General features: G+C 48.6%; 1 protein-coding gene and 1 long non-coding RNA gene across 3 annotated transcripts; one reads left to right on the forward strand and one right to left on the reverse strand.

Moving 5' to 3' along the window:
• Window positions 1–2,717: 2,717 nt before the first annotated feature.
• Window positions 2,718–6,788, forward strand: LOC129650632 (uncharacterized). 2 transcript variants are annotated; one of them, XR_008713902.1, is made up of 2 exons: window positions 2,718–4,116; window positions 6,370–6,788. It is a non-coding gene; the product is annotated as an uncharacterized LOC129650632 (long non-coding RNA). The 2 variants fall into 2 exon arrangements; XR_008713903.1 differs by lacking the exon at window positions 2,718–4,116 and adding an exon at window positions 4,128–4,740.
• Window positions 6,789–6,792: 4 nt separating this feature from the next.
• On the reverse strand, window positions 6,793–13,111 carry C4H9orf152 (chromosome 4 C9orf152 homolog). Its single transcript, XM_055579291.1, has 2 exons — window positions 12,894–13,111; window positions 6,793–8,558 (listed from the first exon to the last, which is right to left on the reverse strand). Exons 1-2 carry the CDS (start codon window positions 13,084–13,086, stop codon window positions 8,047–8,049), a joined length of 705 nt encoding a protein of 234 aa, XP_055435266.1. The 5' UTR covers window positions 13,087–13,111; the 3' UTR covers window positions 6,793–8,046.
• Between the last annotated feature and the right edge of the window lie 6,069 nt (window positions 13,112–19,180).

The following is a 19,180-nucleotide window of genomic DNA, read 5'->3' on the forward strand; positions in this document are numbered from 1 at the left end:
CCCGCATCCCACCCCTCTAGATCATCACAGAGCGCCAAGCTGAGCTTCCTGTGCTGGGAGCGGCTCCCCTCTAGCTTTCTGTTTTACCCATGGCCGCGCATAGATGTCAGTGCCATTCTCCCAGTTCGTCCCACCCTCCCCTTCCCCCGCCCTGGGTCCACATGTCCCTTCTGTACATCTGCATCTCTATTCCTGCACTCGAAATGGGTTCATCTGTACGTTTCTCTAGATTCCACATATATGCGTTTAATATACGGTTTTTCTGGGATGCAGAGATCTTAAACAGGATAGTCACCCCCCCCCCCCCAAGAAGAAAGGTTCCCTCAGGAAGGACCCGATCCTAGAGGTAGTAGCACTACAGAACATTTCTAACATTTCCAGAAAGCCAAAAGAATGTTCGAATGCCTCTCTCAAAACCCAAGAAAATAATAAAATCAGGTTTAAAACCTTTTTTTTTTTTTTCAAAATAATATATAAGGTCAAAAAAAGAGGCCAGGCATGAAGTATTAGGTAGTGGTTATGTGATGCCTCTCTGGGGCACTGTTTCTCGCACAGCCAGCGGGACACGTGGAGGGTGTTACATTCAGACGCAGCATTTGACTCTAGCTCCCAAGGATGGGAGGAACTGAACTATCAGTGCCCTTGCTTCCATCGTCCCCACCGGCCTCCTTTATCAGCCACTGTGGGGGAACTCCCTCACCATATACACGCAGAGGTGTCAGCACACTGTTGACCAGAGGCGTATTAATACGTCTCTACAGAGCAATGCAATTAACATCACCGTGTGAAGTCGTTAGAGCGTAGACTTGATCAAGGGTTCACTACACAACTTAGGATTGTCATCATCATTCACACCTCGCACCATTAGGTTTTTTTTCCAGCCTCCTGTATATTTTAAATGCAAGTCTATTACCGTAGAATTTTCAAAAGTGACACGTTGTGAGATTGTGAGTGAAGAATTTTTCAGTGAATTTTAAGCAGATACTTTCTCTGATTGAACGACATATAGGCTTAGTGTCTCAGAAGATGAGAGTTCTTCAGAATATAGTTCTGATTCAGACAGTGTGAATATTAGATCAATAAGAAGACAGAAAGCCTTAGTGACTGATTTGATACGGAAAGTGAGGATGAAACTCCCAGTGCTGGAGAAGACTTTATAGATGTGTCGGGTGTAACTATTGAATGTTTAGTTCAATCGGTTCAGTTCAGTCGCTCAGTCGTGTCTGACTCTTTGCGACCCCAGGAACAGCAGCACGCCAGGCCTCCCTGTCCATCACCAACTGTCGGAGTCTACCCAAACCCCTGTCCATCGAGTCGGTGATGCCATCCAACCATCTCATTCTCTGTCGTCCCCTCTCCTCCTGCTTCCAATCTTTCCCAGCATCAGGGTCTTTCCCAATGAGTCAGCTCTTTGCATCAGGTGGCCAAAATATTGGAGCTTCAGCATCAGTCCTTCCAATGAATATTCAGGACTGATCTCCTTGCAGTCCAAGGGACTCTCAAGAGTCTTCTCCAACACCACAGTTCAAAAGCAACAATTGAATGTAATAACCCACAAAATGGTCATGAAATAACAATAATTTTTGACTGGCCAAAATAAAAATCACCAGCCACAGGCATTAGTTTCTACAAAAATCTCCCAATCAGTAGTAACATAACAAAACCCTAGTTTATGAGGAAGCAGGGACTGTGGAAGAAATCCTTTTTCTTAAATTGGTGTGAGCCATGGCAGCAAGAGTGCTGGAGGCACCTCCCTGGGGAGCCTGAGTGCATAGGGAGGAGGCCAGACAGGGGCCGTGGACAGGATGCTGTATTTCCTGTGAGTTTGCCTGGAATCCAGATGCCTGGGAAGTTCTCGACTTAGAAAATGGCTGGGGATTTTGGTACTCTTTTTGTGTGTGCCCAATCAACAGCTCAGCTTCTGGAGGTAAATTCTCCCTTCCACTTAGGGTTCTGTGTGTGTGCGCACGTGCGTAGCCACCTAGGGGTCTACTGCAGGATTAATTTCCTACTAAGAAGAAATAGTCATCTCAGTCCAGACACAGTCAGGGTGGTGACAGTGTCTTACCTCTGCTCACAGCCCCCACTCAGTCTGATACATCCAGGAGGTGGGGTGGGACAGGGGCTACCCTATTGAACAGCTGCTACAATACGAGAGTCGTGGTGCCCATGGAATCGTCATTTTCCCCCAGTGATGTCTGTAATCCACAGCTGAAAACAAAAGGCACAAAGAATCCCCACATGTTAAGAATTGCCAGGTCTGTAGCTCAGCTATAGTCCAAGGAGCTGCTGCTGCTGCTAAGTCACTTCAGTTGTGTCCGAGTCTGTGTGACCCCATAGACGGCAGCCCACCAGGCTCCCCCCTCCCTGGGATTCTCCAGGCAAGAACACTGGAGTGGGTTGCCATTTCCTTCTCCAATGCATGAAAGTGAAAAGTGAAAGTGAAAGTGAAGTCGCTCAGTCCTGTCCGACTCTTCGCGACCCCATGGGCTATATAGCCCACCAGGCTCCTCCGTCCATGGGATTTTCCAGGCAAGAGTACTGGAGTGGGGTGCCATCACCTTCTCCGAATCCGAGGAGCAGTGGTTTTCAAAATGTGTTTCCCAGTATGAGCATCACCAGGGACCTTGTTAGACATGCAGATTCTTGCCCCGCCCATTCACAGTTGCTGCTTGAGAGAGTGATGGGGTGGGGATCAGCCAGCAGTGGTTGAACAAGCCGTCCAGGTGATTCTGATGCCTGCCCACATTTGAGAAGCCCAGCGATGGGCGACAGATGCTCTTAATGTTTTGATGGACTGGGCATGAGACTGGCAGGAAGCTGCTCTTGAGGACTGACAAAGATTCCCTCCTTGACCAAACCCTAGCTAGGCTCCCCTGGGTCCTTTCTTTCTGACTAGCCCTCAGCTTTGCCTTTTGAAGACTTGAGCCCATGTGAACATGGTTTCTAAGGCAGCATCCTCAGGGACCCAAGCCCCCCTTAAAATGCCTGTCTGAGAAATTACAATGATGCCAAAAGAATTTTACTATTTTGTTACAGCCAACACCTGGAGGAAAACAGGGCCCTTGTCTCCTGACCTCTGTGGGAGGTGGGTGCATGCTAAGTCGCCACAGTTGTGTCCAACTCTTTGCGACCCCATGGACCATAGCACGTCAGGCTCCTCTGTCCATGGGATTCTCCAGGCAAGAATACTGGAGTGGATTGCCGTGCCCTCCTCCAGGGGGATCTTCCCGATCCAGGGATTGAACCCAAATCTCTTATGTCTCACTGCATTGGCAAGTGGGTTCTTTACTACTGCGCCACCTGGGAAGCCCATAAGAACCTAATTTTGGTAGGTGCCAGTTAGCAAACCCAGATGGGTTTTACATGGACCCATCCCGCAATTCTCCTTTCTATAAGTTTTCATTTTCCTGACCACTGGATCCCTACTTCCCCACCTCCCTACTTCCTCATTCCCCGCCTTAAAACACTCAGTCTTTGCTGGACAAATGGAAGCTTTCAGTCCCCTATTGCAGTAGTGAACTAGTGATGAAAATCTGTGCCTAGCACTTTAACTAGTGTCCCGCTTCCTTGACCTTTGCAGGACATTCAGTATTTGCATAAAGGCCATTCCCTCTTCCCTATCCCTGGAAGTGAGCACAAGAGAGAGAGAGGCCTGAAGTTCAAAGAGGTTTTTTCCTTTTTTAGGTTGTTAGTATTTGCAAGAAAGGGGGCGGGGTGACACATTATTCCTCAATTGGATGATTGCTCAGCAAGTAGGCTTGCCCCAAGAGAAGGGGAGAGACCTCAGAGGGGAAAAAGTCAATATGGAACCTCCAAGGGGATAAGGTGTAAGGATGGTTATAGCATCTAGGTGCAGAAAATACCTCGTCTGTGTCTACGATACCTCGTCTGTTTCTACGAGCCTAAGTGGGCCAGCAGAGGGTAGATGAGACCTTGGCCATGAAGGTACAAAGAGATGTGGACCTCTGATGCAATTATAGGGGTGGCTGGCTGGCTGGCTGCGCCACCAAGCATAACCATTCTCAGGAGGGAGCTGTTGCTGTGGAGTTTCTCATCTGCAGGAGCCTGTGGCGGCCACCGCCTGTCCACACCAACCTGCAGACCTCGAGCTAGGTTAGTGTAAAGATCAAGGCAAAAGAGACCCAAACTACACCACAGCCCGTCACACAAACGGCCCTCCCTCTGTGTCCCGTGTCCTTCTGCCCTAAAGCCAAAAAGCTGTGCACACGGAGGGGGGAGGGGTGTGTGAGCAAGATGACCACGCCCCTCCCTCTAATCTTAAAGGTGTAAATCAGGGCTGTGCTTGGGGGTGGGGAGGTTGGTGGGATCTGACTTGGATGGCGGTAGACTTTTACATTCGAATCGTTTCAAGTCTTAAGAACTAGGATGAAAGGGCTTTAAGGACAGGGAGTAATCTGGTGTGCTGCAGTCCATGGGGTCGCAGGGCTGAGCGACTGAACAATCACGGGATAAATTAGAGGAGCAGGCTTGAGGGGAGCCTGCCCCCTAGCGGGGATAGATTAGAATTGACTGCTAATGTGACAGATCCTTCCTTCCCCACCTCCCACACTCCACGGCCTTTTATCACCTTATTTTACAACTGGGCAATTTGCGGCTCCGAGCCTAACTGAGCTCAGGTCAGGTCTACCAATGGTAGTGCTGAGACTGGAGCCCAGATGCACCTGCCTCCAAGCCCCTGAAGATGGCACGTGGGCTGGAAGACTCAGTGACCCTAAGGTAAGCGACTGGAGGCAGGAGTTATTTTCTAGTTTAGGAAAACCTTCTGCCAATCCTGGGGAGAATGTGGAAAAAGAAGGTTAGCTCCAGCCCTGACTGTCAAGGGAGACAAAATCGAGTGGGTGGCCACAGGCCACAGGTCACTTGAGCCCTTTGCCACACAGGTTTGACTGCCTGTGGGTTAGGAGAAGTGGTTTGCCTATAATTGAGCAACAAAGATTGTTCTGGTCTAATGATCCTGGCAGAAGCAGCCTTGTGGGAAAGAGTGGAAGGATTCAAAGCCAGCCTTCCTCTTGCCCCTCTCCCTTCAAGCTCTACCACAGGGAACACTTAATCCTCAACTCCTCCCCAGGCACAAGGATGACCCCATCCCAGGAGAAGGCCATGCCTCTGGGGGCAAAGACGCTGTCAGCCTTGGTGGACATCAGCTGGCTCTGACTTGTACTTGCTAACATCCGGCATTGCTTCTTGGACTCTGGCCTGTTAAACCAGACAGAGGAAGGGTGCGGACTCTAGAAAGTGGGCATTTGGAGGTTTGCAGTTAGGGGAGTGACTCGTGCAAAATCTTGTTCTATCTCTTGCCTCTGAGTTCTGAGACTGGACATCCGGGACCCCCGTTCTCTCCTGGTCACTTCTCTTCAGTATCCTTGACTGTCTCCTCCTCCCTCTACCCCACTTCTTCTGAGTAAGGATTGGAAAAATCCTTAGAGATTTTTCAACTAAGTGCATTGGGAGTTTTCATTCTGGCCCTCATTCTGGACCCTGTCTTCTCTCTACACTCTGCATAGGTGCACCTTTCTCATTCTAAGCACCTCTACATACTCATGACACTTCAGTTCTTATGTCTAGCCCAGAACTCTGCTGCTGCTGCTGCTGCTGCTAAGTCGCTTCAGTCGTGTCCGACTCTGTGCGACCCCATAGACGGAAGCCCACCAGGCTCCCCCATCCCTGGGATTCTCCAGGCAAGAACACTGGAGTGGGTTGCCATTTCCTTCATGAAATGCATGAAAGTGAAAAGTGAAAGGGAAGTCGCTCAGTCATGTCTGACTCTTAGCGACCCCATGGACTGCAGCCTACCAGGCTCCTCCATCCATGGGATTTTCCAGGCAAGAGTACTGGAGTGAGGTGCCATTGCCTTCTCCGGCCCAGAACTCTAGTCTCATTTAAATACTTGCCTATGTGATATTTTCATTTGTGTGTCTCTAAGCATCTCTAACTCAGTATCCTTCGAATTTAGCTGGTAATTTTTCAGTAAATCCTGTTGATTCTATCTCCAAAATATATTTATGTCAAATGTGTCTACTTTCATTTGCTTTCTCTGCTCCCACTCATGCTTTACCTAACAGTGTCTTTCCACTGAACTTGCCCTGGTCCTTCTTTTCCCTGACATTGCTCTTTAGCATGACCATCAACTCATTCTCCACGAACAACCAGAGTCATCTGGTTAAACTGCAGGTCAAATCATTTTAGTCTCATTTGTAAATCCCTTAACAGCTACTTACTATATTCAAAATAATTGATTGTATCTAATATTGTGACCTAGCCCCTCACTACCAGTGTTGGTCATTACTTTTGTTCATCCATATTTCCTTTTACTCATCCATATTTCTGTTCTTTCTCTCCTTGCAGGCACATGGAATGATTGCATTTCCTTTATACCCATGAAGTGAAAATATGTCTGTGTTACTTGTTTTGGACAATGAAACATAAGCAAAGTGGTTTGAGAGCTGGTTCCTGACTCTTTAATATACTTTCTTCTTCTGCTATAGTAATTAGGGAAACCAGTGTTGATAAGGTGGTGCCACAAGATTGAAGAAGCTTGAATTAGTAGTAGTACTTGTAGGAGAGCTGGGCTGGAAGTTTGCCCATATCCGCAGTGAGATGTCTATGAGTGAACAAAAAGTAAGCTTGTATGGTGAGATTTGGAGCTTGTTTGTTACTCAGCAAAACATATCCTATCCTGATTACCATGGTAGAAAGAGGACTGACTTGTGGAAAGCCTCTTTAAAATAAAAGCAAAGGATAAAGTTGTTTTGTTTTCAGCAAAATGTCTTGTTTTTTATTAGACTGTAAAAAACTAACAACTGACTCATTAATTATTCACAAAAGGAATCAAAAGGAATCCCCAGGTTGGAGGGAGTTTCAGGGTGGCTCAAGGAGAAGGCACATACGTGTTTTTGAGAGAAAATGACGCTCCTAGCTAACAACTGTCCATGTGGGTGGGCAAGACTGAAGCACCACGGGGAAAAAGGAAGATGTGGGTAAAACTTTACAGAGAGAGAAGCTAGCATGGGGAAAAGTCACCTTAGGTGTGTTTAAGTGTGTTGATTAAAGGTAACCAGGGAAGATGCTTTCTTCCCCACTAACCAAGTAACAGTTGCTTCACTTTGGTTTAAAATATACCAGGAAGGATCTGAATGATTCAAATGTGGCTGAAAAGGGGGCAGTTTTTGAGGAACATATACTTTTCCAAGCAGGAACATTGCTTTGTTTTCTTCTCCGAGGCTTCTGTTACTATATATCTTCAGTGATGGGCAATGTTTAATTTGGAGAGAGAGAGATTGAGGAAGAGAAGGAGAGAGAAGACCAATAGGAAAGAAGAAAGGATGGAGGGAGAAGGGGAAAAGGAAATAAATCTATAATGAGGCTGGAATGTGCAGTCTCAATGAGGGGGGAGAGAAGACCAACTCTTCCCAAAGACCCTTAGGCACACAGAACAGCAGGTAGCCTTGTCTTGACCCTTTTTACCCAGGGTGACTATATTCTGGGAGGCCAGGGCTGAAATGCTGTGGTCACTGTGAATGACGGGAATGACTTCTAAGTGTGCCGGCCTCCAGGCATAGCAACCAGAAGGACACAGTTCTCAGAGCTCCTCTTCTCCAGGACATGTGAGGAACCCTCAGAAGCTACTGAAAACATGGTTGCCCACGCCTGCTGACTCCAGGGCACTGCCGAGGCTTCCATTGACTAGGGTCTCTGTTTTATGTTTCAGAATTCTCTAGATCCAGGGATCGAGCTGATGTCCACAGCACTGTATTCTTATATGAGCAGAATGGGGCTGTGTTGATGGGACAGCACCGTTTCATCCTGAGCTGTGAGCAGTCTGGCCTGGGCAGTCTCTTTTTCTTTTTTTTTTTGTGGCACAAGACCCTGTGTCCACTGTGAAGTTCATTTCCCACAGTCTGACCCACAACTGATGTCGTTCGGCTCTGCTCACAGCTCCAGGCCTTAGTTGTGCCTCTGCCTCCCAGGTTCCTTGATGAGGCCATACGTGGCCTCAAAGTTGAGGCCTCTGAGTAGAGAGCTTCAGGCTGGACCATACAAGCCCAGGTTCCGGGCGGCCTGGGAGATCCTGGGAGTTTTCCTCTGGGGAAATGGATAGTGAGCTGGTTTTCCAGCCCGGTGTGGCCTCTTTATGGCAGGAGGGCCCTGAGTGCCCATGTGGAAGCCAGATCCCACTGTCTTTGTCTGTGACTTGTCCGCTTGGCACTCAGGCTGGGCTGTTTCTGGGATGGTGGTTTCTTGCTGAGTCATCTGAGTGTCTTCAAACAAGCCTGGAAGCCTTTGCTCAGGCCCCGTGAACTTGTCCTTGTGTTTTACGTGGAGACTGGTTCCCTGGCGGAAGGTTTGGACCAGGCGGTGCATCTCTAGGTGTGTGTGCCACGGAGACTCGGGGGTCTGGAGACAGCCCTTGCCATCCTCCTCCAGCGTCTCCTCTGCCTCAGGAGCCGCCTCTTCCGCGGTCAGGGAATGCCTTCTCTCCTTGTTAATCCAAACAGCACTGACCATGGACTCGGCTGGGGCGGGCAGGTTCCCTCCTGAGAAAGCAAGGCACCGACAGGGTCACCGCTGGAAGGTACAAGGGCAGCCCTTGGTTGGGGGGTTCTCAGAGCTTTCAAGCTGAGAAAGTCCATGCCCAGGACATCAAGGAGGCCAGATCCCCAGTGCACGCGCTATCTCTAACACACACCCATTCATGCACAATTATTCATTCATTCCATTATTAAGTATAATGTGCCAGGCTGAGACAAAATCTACCCCTTCATGATATGGCCTAGTGAAGTAGAAAGTGAAAGTGTTAGTCGCAGAGTCGTGTCTGACTCTTTGTGACCCCATGGACCGTAGCCCACCAGGCTCCTCTGTGCGTGGGATTTCCCAGGCAAAAATACTGGAGTGGGTTGCCATTCCCTTCTCCAGGGGATCTTCCCAACCCAGGGACCCAACCCTTTCACTTTCTACTCCACTAGACCACGTCATAAAGGGGTAGTTTTGTCTCGGTGTTCATTACTGTATTCCCAAGTCCTGGAATAAACAATGGAGGAGAAAAGGAATAAGCAAACAAACATGGTAATAAAAGTTCCAATGGTAAGCAGTGCTGTGGAAGAAAATTCAAGAATGAGAGAGTTTAATAATAGACTTCAGTCTTGGCGGTGAGGGAGTGAACCCTAGGGAGAGCTGGGGAACTCACAGTTGAGGCTGACAGAACAACCAGAAGCAAGGGCGTGCACATGTCCACCCACAGGTGTGATTCATATACACTGGCCAGCGGAAAGGGGTTATTCTTTGGTGTTCTGGAGTTCTGATGGTGGGTTTAGCATCCAAGGCAGAGGAGGAGGGGCTGTGCTTGAAGCAGCTCCTTTCGGAGGACTGGTCTTTATCTTTTATCTCATAGCCGCTGTCCTGGAAACATGTTTGCAGCCCCGTCTGCTCTCCTGCCCTGGCTTCAGGGGTGAGCAGCTGGGCTGATGCCTCTGTTCCTTCTCAGGGGCATCTTTTTACCACTTTGTGGAACGTGGAGTTTCTTGTCAACGCTTGGTGGTGGGGGGTTGGAGGAATGACTGAATGTCATTTTCCTATAGAAAGGAGGCCTGTGACAAGCCTGGAATTGCCTCTGAAATGTCAGCAAAGCACCCTTGGGCATTCTGATATTTGTCACTGCAGAAGGCCCTGCAAGTGACAGCGTCCACAGTGGGAGTAGAGAGATGCTGCTGAAGGAGTAAAGCCAGGAGGAGCCCTGGAACTCCAGTGCTAGGGATCCAAAACACCTGCCATTTCTAGAACCTGAATACATCCCATAATGTTAAGAGGAAAGCTAATTCCAGAGCCTTCCTGCCGTTAATCAGCTCCCAGAATACCTGCCCCTCTGGATACAACTCCGCGTCTTGAGATGCTGAAATCGAGTTTTAGTGGGAGCCAGTCTCGATAACCACTCTGTCTTCCTGGGTCTCAGATGTGCTGGACACAGAGGACTCCTGTCTTCTAAATTCCCTCTACTTGCTTGGCTTCATGGAATTAATATTTCCTGGTTTTCTCCTCCATGTAAGAAAAATAAATTGTGGCAAGACCCATACAACATAAAACTTACCACCTTTAGGCATTTTGAAGTGTATTGTTCAATAGTGTTAAGTCCAGTCACGTGGTTGTACAACTGATCTCAAGAACTTTTTCATCTTCCCAGACTGACACTATACCCATTAAACAATTCTTCATCTCCTCCACCCCCACCGTGGCAACTACCATTCTACTTACTGTCTCTGGTTTGATAACTCCATGTACCTCATATGAGTAAATCACTACAGCGTTTGTCTTTTTGTGACTGGCTTATTTAACTTAGCGTAATATCCTCAAGATTCATCTGGGTTCATTCAAGATTCAGCATGTATGAATTTTCTTCCGTTTTTCAGGCTGGTATTCATCTGCTACCATTTCAACTGCTGTCCTCTCTGACTTTTCTTCCTCTGCTTGTGCCTTCAATAATTTAGCGTTCTGTACCTCTAATTGTCCTCCCAGCCTCCTATCAGTTTATGCATTGGTCCCTCACAATTTTATCCATGCCTGTGACTTCAACAATTTGTTGATGACCCCAAACCTATATCTCCAGCCCAAATTACTCTCCTGAGATCCAGGCTGGTTGGAAGCTTTACAGATAATTCCCTCAAATGCAGCTTGTTTAAAAAATTTTTATTTGGGCTGTGCCGGGTCCTAATTGTGGCACATGGAATCTTTAGTTGTGGCATGCGGGATTTTTAGTTATGGCGTGTGGGATGTATTTCCCTGATCAGGGATTGAACCCAGGCTTCTGGTGTTGGGAGTCATAGCCACTGGACCACGAGGGAAGTCCTCGAATGTAGCATATTCACACGTTCATCTCTCTCTATCAGAAATATTTTTCTCCTATATTCCCTATCTCACTGGGTGGTATCACCATGCACCCTATTGCTAACATGCAGGCGGAATTGCTTTTTTGCCTTTACCATCATTTTTTCACTTCATTTTTATAATCTGAAAGTGAATGTGTTAGTCGCTCAGATTCTCTACTGTCTGAGCCACCAGGGAATCTGCCTGCGATGCAGGGGACTCGGTTTCAATCCCTGGGTCAGAAGATCCCCTGGAGAAGGAAATGGCAACCCAGTCCAGTATTCTTGACTGGAGAATTCCATGAGCAGAGGAGCCTGGCGGGCTCAGTCCATGGAATTGTAAAGTGCTGGACACGACTGAGCAGCTAACCCTTTCACAGTTTGTAATCGGACTCTGATTTCTCCCTGGAGAACCACCTTAATCCTCACACCCAGTCCAAGTGCTTCAAGTGTCCTTCCAACTCAGTCTCATATGACCTAGTGACCTGGTCCTTAGCCGATCAGCACAGAAAGTCTCAAGGAGCTTTATCCATATTCATTTGTTTCGTTCCCACCACAATCTTATACTTTGGGGACTATAGTTATTCCCGATTGACAGATGAGGGAACTGAGTCACAGAGGAATTTATAGGATTTGTTCAAAGCCACGCAGAGTCAGTCAGTGGCAAAGCTGGGGCTCAGGCTGTCCTTCAGTGACCAATTACAGGGACATCCCATCAGACAGCACACCGTTTCTCACAGCTAGAGCGGGGATGTGAACTTGCAGACTGCTGTGAAAGAAGTACCCCGAGAGACCCTGACTGAGCCTGTGGGTCAGAAGTCTTCCCTGGGGAAGCAGTGACTGAGCACTCCCCCTTGCCTTAACCTGTCCTAACTCATGACGTGGTAACTCATCACGTGGTGATGATGGAGGCAGGAGCTCTGAATTACAGGATGCAGGAGAAGGGGCCAGCAGGGAAGGTTGGGGCAGGGGTGGTAAATGCTATGCGGTGTGCTGAGTTTGTGATATCTTTGAGACATGCACATCACATAGTTTTGTGAGTCTGAATCACAGGTGTGTTAAATCAGCTTTCACTTGATACAGGTTTAATGAATGTTTGTTGAGTGAGTGAGTGAATAAACACCCTTGAGGATGGGAAAACTTTAGGAAACTGTCAGCTCTCCCTGCACAGATGGGGGTGCTGTTTGGCTGTGCCAGGTCAGTGCAGAAAGATCCCACTGGTTGGCCCAAGTCACACAAGAGGGGCGCTTTTAGCCCATGGCAGCACACTTCCTGTCACTTCCCAGGCAGTGAAGTCCCTCTGGCCCCTGATTCCCTCCCAGCCCAGCCTAGAGCAGGGTGGGATCCCAGGGAGTATGAACGATATAAACAACCACAGAAATTCCCTGGGGCACAGACTACACCTCTCAGAGGGTCTTCCTTCTTCTCTTGATTGGTTCCTCTGGGTTTAGAGGATGAGGGGCTGAGATTTGAGTCTTGTGCTCCTAACTTCCTCCTGGAATAAATTTGAGTTCCTAATGGAAGGAAGGCTTCTCCCCTGAAGGAGGGGCTTCTATATCTCAGTGCTTCTCCAGCTGGTGGGTGAGCCTGGGTGCCTCCTGGGTCCCTGGGCCCTGTGTTTCCTCTGGCCGATGCCCAGGCTGTTGGAAACATCACGTGTTCTCTCTCCAGAGCCCGTTTCCCTGGTTTGCAGGAGGTGCCCGAGTGAAACCCAGCCAGGAAGCACGGCTCCCATCTCCCCACGTGGCCTAGCGGGGGGGCCAAGCCTGGCTCACCAGGCAGACCAGTTCAGCAAGATCAGAATCTAAGAGCAGAGGCCAGGAACGGCCTGCCAGCCCCTCTGCTGGAGCCCCCTGCCTCAGCTGGCACCCAAACCAGCCCCTCTGTTCTGGCCCTGTCTCCCTGCGTTTGTCCACCGGGAGGGCCCGCAGAGGCCTGGCCCTGCGCTGCCCACAGCTCTGCCACCCATTCTGCCCACATCCAGGTCCTCTGCCCCCAGCACCTGCCCAGCCCTACCTTTCGGGAGCACCACAACGTGGGCCTGGGCCCTCTGCTTCCGTCTCAGGCCTTCATACTGGGCTCGCAGGAGCTGGATGTTAAGCAGGGGCCCTTTCCGGGGGGCCGGAGGCCCGGAGCCCTCGGCCATGTAGCAAGACCCCAGCTGCCAGAAGTGGGGCAGGGCGGGGCACGGGCAGGGCAACCCCTTCATCCGGATCCGGATCAGGGAGGAAAGCAAACACAGATGGGCGGGGCGAGGGGGTGGTGGGGCTCAGGGAAGTGAGGAGGAAGGTAGCCAGATCCCGTGGAGAGCAAGGTAGGGAGAGTGAGAAATGGAGGAGGGGAAATGGGGTGGAAAGGGCCCGTTGGGGGGCGGGGGGCTGCAAGAGGGAAATTGAGGGAGAGGGAAGGGAAGGAGGGGGTCCAAAGAGGGGATACAGAATGGAGGAAGAAGGTGACAGTAGAGATGGACGGCGGAGAAGCGTGAGGACTGGAGGGCAGCAGGAGGAGGAAGAGGGCAGGGAGTGAATAGAAGTGAGAAACTGAGGAGCTGGGGACAGAGCGAAAGGCAAGCCCAGCTGCTCAGATCCTTTTAGCGTCCAAGGGATGTCCTGCTCCAGGTCCTTCGCTGCTTGATCCTAAAGTGCAAAATCCAGGAGCTCCCATGACGCCTCCTGTTTCCTGGCAGAGCTGGAGCTAGTGCTGAGGGAGGCCAGGTGCCCAACTTGGCTCACGCCTCTCGGACTGTACCGCGGATGCTTGTCAGCAAACCTGCCCGTTTGGTTGGCAGTTGGCAAAGGAGCTGGTGCCCAGGGGATATGCACCAGCATTGGGCAGAGGGAGACCGACCCAGCAGCAAAGGTACCCCTGAGACCTCCACTCACCCCCACGGTGCGCAACCCGGGAGAAAGCCCAGCCCCAGCGAGCCGTGGCCTCCAGCCAGCCCCACCCCCTTTGACATTCAGTGTAGCCTCTGTGGTCTCAGCATTTCCCAACCAGTCAGGTTGGTGTTTGTCTTACCCACAGCTGGGTGCACCCTCCCCCTCTGCTTGGCAGCCCCACCATGCCTACATCCGGTTTGAATCCTAAACTCTGTCTCTCTTTCACACACATCAGCTTTGGTCTATCCTGGGCTCCATTTGACCGATAAAGTTTCTATCTTCTCCTAACACAGTTACCCAAAGTATTTGCAGAGGCAGTGGAAACAGTAGCAGCTGAATTTAGAGACATTTTGGAAAGCAGTGGGATGGTATTTAGCCATAGGATATTGGACAAGAGATGGAGCGTAAATCTTTGTTAGGTGATATATGCCATATGGGCTTCCTAGGTGGTGCTAGTGGTAAAGAACCCGCCTGCCAGTGCAGGAGACGTAAGAGATGCAGGTTCAAGCCCTGGGTTGGAAAGATCCCCTTGAGAAGGGAATGGCAGCCCAGTCCAGTATTCTCGCCTGGAGAACTCCATGGACAGAGGAGCCTGGCAGGCTACAGTCCATGGGGTCGCCAAGAGTCAGACGCGACGGAGGGTACGCACACAGCACACACATGCCATGCGCATGGAGGCTCTATGCTGTGTCTGCTGTAACAAGGTACCACAAACGAGTTGGCTTCAACAGCAAGAATTCACTGTCCCACAGGTCTGAAGGCCGCAAGTCCAAGATCAAGGTGTCAGCAAGGTTGGTTCCTTCTGGGATCTGAGAGGGAATCTGTTCCATGCTCTCATTTTGCTTCTGGTGGTTTGCTGGCAACCTGGGGCATTTCCTGGCTTGTAAAAGCATCACCTGACCTTGGCCTTTGTAGTCACATGATGTTCTCCTTGTATGTGTGTCTCTGAGTCCAACTTACCCTTTGTATAAGGACACGAGTCCTACTGGATTAGGACCCATGCTAACGACCTCATCTTAAGTCAGCATTTCTATCTGCCATGATCCAGTTGCCAGATAAGGTCACAGTCTGAGGTACTAGTTAGGACTTCAACATCTGGATTTGGGGATCACACTTTAACTGCTACCAGGTAGAGAAGTGGTAGACCCGTCATGGAGATGGCACAGGAGAGGAGCAGACTGGGGCAATGGAGAGGAAGAGGGATTTGTTTTAGATGTGATGTTTGAAGTGCCTTTGTTCATTGAGTCATCAGGAGGGAGCTGGAAGCTTGGTAGGGAGATGCAGATGTCATCATTTGTGAAAAAGATACAGTTCATTATTGGAAAAGTTTTATCATTAGACAGTCATGCATACAGGGGATTGAGAGATGGTCTAAAGTTGCTTTCTTTTCCCTTTCAGTCCCCTCTAGCTTGTTCAAGTTCATGTTTGATGGGCAGAAGAGAGGTCTCTCCTGTGCACTTCCGCCTTCTTCTTTTCTCTTGTCCCAGTGTCTAACTTCTTTGTCTTGGCTTCTGGTCTGTCATTACGTTCTAGCTATTGAGAGAGGGGATGAATGGTCTAGGCTAGTGTAGCTTCTACAAGATTACGTCTTAACATAATTTCTGTGCTAACCTTTTGTTTAAATGGTCTCACTGTCTTTCCCTCACCTCCTCAAGACCTCCACAATTATCCTGGCTTGGGTTGAGGAGGGCTCCATCAATGGGAGAGTATATACTCCAGGAAGAGGGTTATGAAGGTGAAAATGTTCACCTTACCTCCTAAGAATGGAAGTCTTCAGCTCATATGTGGCAGCTGAAGTCTTAGGATTGAATGAAATTTCCAATTTAGGAGGCTATTTCAAGATACCAAGCTCTGGGAAGACCAATATTTAAGGGGCAGGTAGAAGTAAGAAGGTAATGTTGAAAAACATAAAAGGTGAAATCAAAACGGTTGGAGAAAAAACAGTGAAGAGGGGCATCCCATACTGCCAGGAGGGAAAGAAATGTCACCAAAGAGCCCGGGTGGCCAAAACTGGAGAGACAGAATCTCCTGATCTCCCTTCCGGCCCTGTAGAATAGCACCTGAGAAATATATACAGAAGACTGGTTCTCAGTTTGGTTACACATTAAAATCACCTTGGGAGGTCTTTTTTTTTTTTTTTTTTTAATATTTATTTGTTTAGCTGTGCTGGGTCTTAGTTGCAACATGCAGAATCCTCCATCTTTCTTGTGGCATGTGGGATCTAGTTCCCTGATCAGGGATCGAACCCAGCCCCCTGCCTTGGGAGGTTGGAGTCTTAGCCACTGGACCACCAGGGAAGTCCCAAAACCACCTTGGGAGTTTTTTTGTTTTTTAACATTCATTTATTTATTTGGCGGCACTGGGTCTTTCGTTGTGGCACACAGACTGTCTAGTTGAGGCGTGCAGCCTCCAGAGTGCACGTGCTCGGTAGTTACAGCGTGCAGGCTTAGTTTCTCTATGGAATGTGAGAACTTAGCTCCCCGACCAGGGATCGAACCTGAATCCTCAGCATTGCAAAGAGGGTTCTTAACCACTGGACCACCAGGGAAGTCCCCCACCCTGGGAGTTTAAAAAAAACCACCCATGCTGCAGTGCCTCCCCTAAATATTCTGATTCACCTAGTCTGGGGTGGTGTCTGGATATTGGTGTGTGTCTAAAATTCTCCACTGCTCTGGAGAGTTAACTGCCCAGACTCTCGAGTCTCTGGGTTACTGGTTGAGAGACAGTGGTGGGAAATAGCCCAAGCTTCTTTATTCCTTTTTTTTTTTTTTTAGTCAGGGAGCCTCTCTAGCAGCAGCTTCCCTGGTGGCTCAGATGGTAAAGAATCTGCCCACAATGGAGGAGATGCAAGAGACTCAGGTTCGATCCCTGGGTCAGGAAGATCCCCTGGAGAAGGAAATGGCACTTTTCCTTCTCAACAAATGGAATCCACTTCAGGATTCTTGACTGAAGAATTCCATGGACAGAGGAGCCTGGTGGGTTATACAATCCATAGGGTCGCGAAGAGTAAGACATGACTGAGCGACCAATACTTTTCCTTTCTCTACTTGGAGCTGAAGATAATACGGGCCCCTCCATTCTAGTCCAGCTGCATCTGCCATAAAATTGGACTCCATTTCTACTGCATTTGACATCTGTCAGTCTCCATCTTTTAATAGTAACTGTTATCCTTTTCTCTGGTTGAATCTTTGTAGGTATTCCAATGGGAATTAGGAGAGGCTACCAGCTGATGGCTGCTTGCCTGTTAGAAGCTTAAATTCTTTCCTTAATTCATATGGTTCCTCTCTCTCTTTTAATACCCAAATCTTTCATCTATTTAGAATTGATTTTAGTATTAGAGTTTTAGATAAAGCATGAATCTAGCTATTTTTTCCTCCAAATAATTGCCCTGTTGCAGAGTACCACTTATTGAATAAACTTCCCTTTCCCTATGATTTGCAATAACAGTAATAATAGTGTAAGAAAAAAAAATTGGCAATGGTATCCCATCCCAGAGAGTCCTCTGAAATAAAAATATGATTGAGCTGTAGCCCTTCTTGAAAAATGATAACAGCTACTACTGGAAGGACATGATTTATTATGCAGGTGGGCTCACCAGCAGAGCAAGAAAAAAGCTTGCTTAGGGTTCAAGACACCAGAGAGGGATGAGATGCCCTGTTATTTGAAAAAAATTTTTTCTCTTTTCCATATGGTTTAAACTGTAGTGAAGCTGAAAATGAAAGTCCATGTTGAGAGATAAGCATGTGTGTAATCTAACAAGGTCTCTGATGAAAGGAACCGCTTTCCCTGGAGCTCTCAGGAAAGCTTATAGTAAAGGAAATGAGACCTAGAGGATCCAAGTCCACTCCAGTTCAAAGGGCCCAGCTCCTCTATAGGACATGGGTGACAAAGGTGTCACTTATCACCAGAATACTATTCCAGAGAGAATCACTCAGACCAGAGGCACTATAAAGGCCAGCCAAGGGTGGGTGGAGATTCAGAGACTTGAAGAAGAAGCCCACAGGGGAGATGGTTTGTGAGCCAAAGTGCAGGAGAGCCAGGTATGTGTAGGAGTGGGTGGTCAACGGGAGTGGATTCCATCTTGGTGCAGGACTTAAGTCCTTTCCCCTAGAGACTCTAGGAAAAGCTTAAGATACCCTGCTCTTTAGTTTTTCCTCTTCTCTGTACTAATTTCCCACCCCACAGCTTGGTGATGTAGCTTTAGACCAAAAGGACAAGATGGTGATGGATAGGATCCTCCCTGGGTGTCTTCTTGCTGGGTCCAGTGAGAAGGGGGCTCAGCCTGATCGCTTTTGGTGAATGATGCCAGATTCGTGATCTCCAAAGAAGAAGCTTTAGCTTCGGGACCAGGACCAGACTTGATCATTCAAGAGCTTTTGTGTAGCAGAGTTTTATTAAAGTATAAAAAGGGAGAGAGAAAGCTTCTGACATAGACATCAGAAGGGGGACAGAGCGTGCCCCCTCACTAGTCTTAGCAAGGGAGCTGTATACTTTTTTAAATTGGTTATTACAGTAAATCAAAAGAATGTCTCAAGGTTGTAAAGGTCTTACTAGACCAACTCCCACAGTTTACTTTTAAGATGACAGGATTAGAACTAACAGTAGAAAGATCTTACTACTCCCTGTCTGACCCCATGGACTTTAAGTGGAATTCTCCAGGCCAGAATACTGGAGTGGGTAGCGTTTCCCTTTTCCAGGGGGATCTTCCCAACCCTGGGATTAGAACCCAGGTCTCCTGCATTGCAGGCGGAATCTTTACCAGCTGAGCCACAAGGGAAGCCCACTCCCATAGTATACATTTTAAGGTAACAGGATTAGTCAGAAGGTTCTCAAGAAAGAGAAACAAGTCCTCAGGCAGGATACATTGTTGTTATATAATCCTTAGTACAGAGTTTAAGCTGAGTTGTTTTGTTGTGTAATCATCAGCTCTGGGCTTAAAGACAAAAATGTTTTATGTGACTAAGACTAAGGAATGTAAAAAAAAAAAGTTTGTCCTTTTCTCCTCTTTGAGAACTCCAGACTTCCTATCCCCTCCCTGAAAGCCCCAGACCCCTCTCTCCTTCTTGGGGACCCTGGACTTCTTATCAACCTACCTAGAAATTGACTCTCTCAAGCCTATCTAGTGGACTGTGACTTGGGGTTCCATGTCGACAGGCAGGAATCCTGGTGAAATGGGAAAGGACTCAGGATGTTAAAGAGTGCTCCAGGGCAGGTGGCGGTGGTTTGGTCCCTAAGCCATGTCTGACTCTTGCAACTGCAGGGACCGTAGCCCGCCAGGCTCCTCTGTCCACGGGATTCTCCAGGCAAGAATACTGGAGTGGGTTGCCATACCCACCTCCAGGGGATTTTCCTGACTCAGGAGAGAACCTGGCTCTCCTACATTGCAGGTGGTTTCTTTACTGACTGAGCCACCAGGGAAACCCT

The sequence above is a fragment of the Bubalus kerabau genome, chromosome 4 (genome assembly GCF_029407905.1).
Source record: "Bubalus kerabau isolate K-KA32 ecotype Philippines breed swamp buffalo chromosome 4, PCC_UOA_SB_1v2, whole genome shotgun sequence".
Classification (NCBI taxonomy): domain Eukaryota; kingdom Metazoa; phylum Chordata; class Mammalia; order Artiodactyla; family Bovidae; genus Bubalus; species Bubalus kerabau.